Raw genomic sequence first — 1,799 nt, 5'->3', positions numbered from 1 at the left:
GTGTGTGTGTGTAGGTGGGGGGGAGGGGGGCGGGGGCCTCTGTGACCGTGTTGTTCTGTGTTAGCGCCGGAGGAGAAAACCCTGGAGGCCGGCACTCGCTCGGGCGATGGGCGCCCCCGCCTGCTCTTCCTGGGGCTGGTCCTCGCGCTGATGGTCAGCCTGGTGCTGGTCGCCTTGGTGACCTTCCTCATCAGTAAGTACCCCCCCCCACTTCACTGCTGCTTCGTCGCTGGTGGTTTAATTTGCTCGGCGAAGGCGCAGAGCGAGTCTCCGGGGCCGGAGGTTCACCAGCACGAGGGTCAAACATTTCTTTAGCCTCAGATCCCCCCGCGGAGGCCCCGCTGTCAGGCGGTGGGCAGTTCTAGTTCATTCTAGGTTTTCCAGCCCAGCGCATAGACGTGTCCATGCACTCGGGTCTGTAGCGCAGAGTTGCAGACAGCTTCTGACCCCTTCATGTGGGTGACTCTTCCGGAAGGTGACCCCAACATAAACCGATGCTTCCGCTCCGATCCCGGCACACCCACCAGGGCTGGCGACTAGTTCAGCGCCTGGGACTGTTCGGTGTGCCTACAGGACAGGCCTGGGGCAGCCCGAGGGCCTCTCCCTTCTGTGGGATGAGAGGCAGTGGATGAAGGATAAAGCCCCTAAGATGCCGCTGTACGTTGGGGGCTCACTCCGTCCCAGGCAGTGTCCTAGCACTTGATGTCTGTGTGCTCCATGCGGAAACTTGAGTTTCGAGAGGGGAATTAATGTGCCCAAGGCTACACAGCTAACAAGTGCTGCCTCAGGACTCAAGGCCTCAGGGACCACACACCTCAGTGCCATTATTATGCACCTCTTGTAGGAAGAGGGTTTGTTTTATATTCGCTTCTAGTGTTTTCTCTTGGGGGCAAAGTCGTATTAAGAAACAGAAAGAAGACTCGAGAAAGAAGTGTCTTTATTGGACCACGACTCTGTCCAGACACCGAATTCAGTAACTGAAGCCTTGCTCTGCCCCTGGAGGCGGTGCCTGGCACTTAACTTTCACTGATGAGAGACCCTGGTCCAGAGAGCTCAGCCGCCCATGTTCTCCCAGCAGCACTGGGATTCCACCCCGGGCCTGTGGCTCCGCACACACTCCACGCCCAAGGTCGCACAGGCTGGCCCCCAGGTCATGCAGGCTGGCCCCCAGGTCATGCAGGCTGGCCCCAAGGGCTGCACAAATAAGCCACCTGGTGGGTAACGGCAGTCCTCGGCTGTCCTCTCCCAGCCTCTGGGTTGCGTGGGCTCTTGGAGCAGGGCGTTTGCCTAGAGCAGTGATGGCTAACCTTTTGAGCTCCGCGTGTCAGCATTTTGAAAAACCCTAACTTAACTCTGGTGCCGTATCACATATAGAAATTTTTTGATCTTTGCAACCATAGTAAAACAAAGACTTATATTTTTTTATATTTATTTTATATATTTAAATGCCATTTAACAAAGAAAAATCAACCAAAAAAATGAGTTCGCGTGTCACCTCTGACACGCGTGTCATAGGGTCGCCATCACTGGCCTAGAGGGTTGATCAGTGCTCGGCCGAGCACCAACGCGGGGCCCTGACTCCCATGTAACATGCTGTTTTCCATCTTGAAGTTCAGACCGGAAGCAAGATGGACAATGTGTCGAGAAGACTGGCGGCTGAGGGGAGGGACATAGACGAGCTCAAGAAACTCAACAGCATGATCGTCAAGCGACTCAACCAACTGGAGTCGGCACAGAACTAGAGACGATCTTCCAGCGCAGCTGGCGACCCCGAGCTTCGGCTCGGTGGGGCCGGGGCG

The 1,799-nt window shown here is 56.1% G+C and overlaps 1 protein-coding gene across 1 annotated transcript in view; it reads left to right on the top strand.

Annotated features, from left to right (window-relative positions):
• The window catches only part of LSMEM1 (leucine-rich single-pass membrane protein 1), a 7,204-nt gene extending 5,411 nt beyond the window's left edge, over window positions 1–1,793 (top strand). Inside the window, exons 3-4 of the mRNA XM_006757191.1 lie at window positions 65–193; window positions 1,612–1,793. Of these exons, the coding sequence (XP_006757254.1) occupies window positions 65–193; window positions 1,612–1,742 (260 nt within the window). The 3' untranslated portion in view covers window positions 1,743–1,793. The remainder of the gene's footprint in view (window positions 1–64; window positions 194–1,611) is intronic.
• The last annotated feature ends 6 nt before the right edge of the window (window positions 1,794–1,799 follow it).

The sequence above is a fragment of the Myotis davidii genome, unplaced genomic scaffold (genome assembly GCF_000327345.1).
Source record: "Myotis davidii unplaced genomic scaffold, ASM32734v1 scaffold573, whole genome shotgun sequence".
Classification (NCBI taxonomy): domain Eukaryota; kingdom Metazoa; phylum Chordata; class Mammalia; order Chiroptera; family Vespertilionidae; genus Myotis; species Myotis davidii.
Note: the sequence above shows the minus strand (reverse complement) of the source record. Positions and strands in the feature narration are given on the sequence as shown.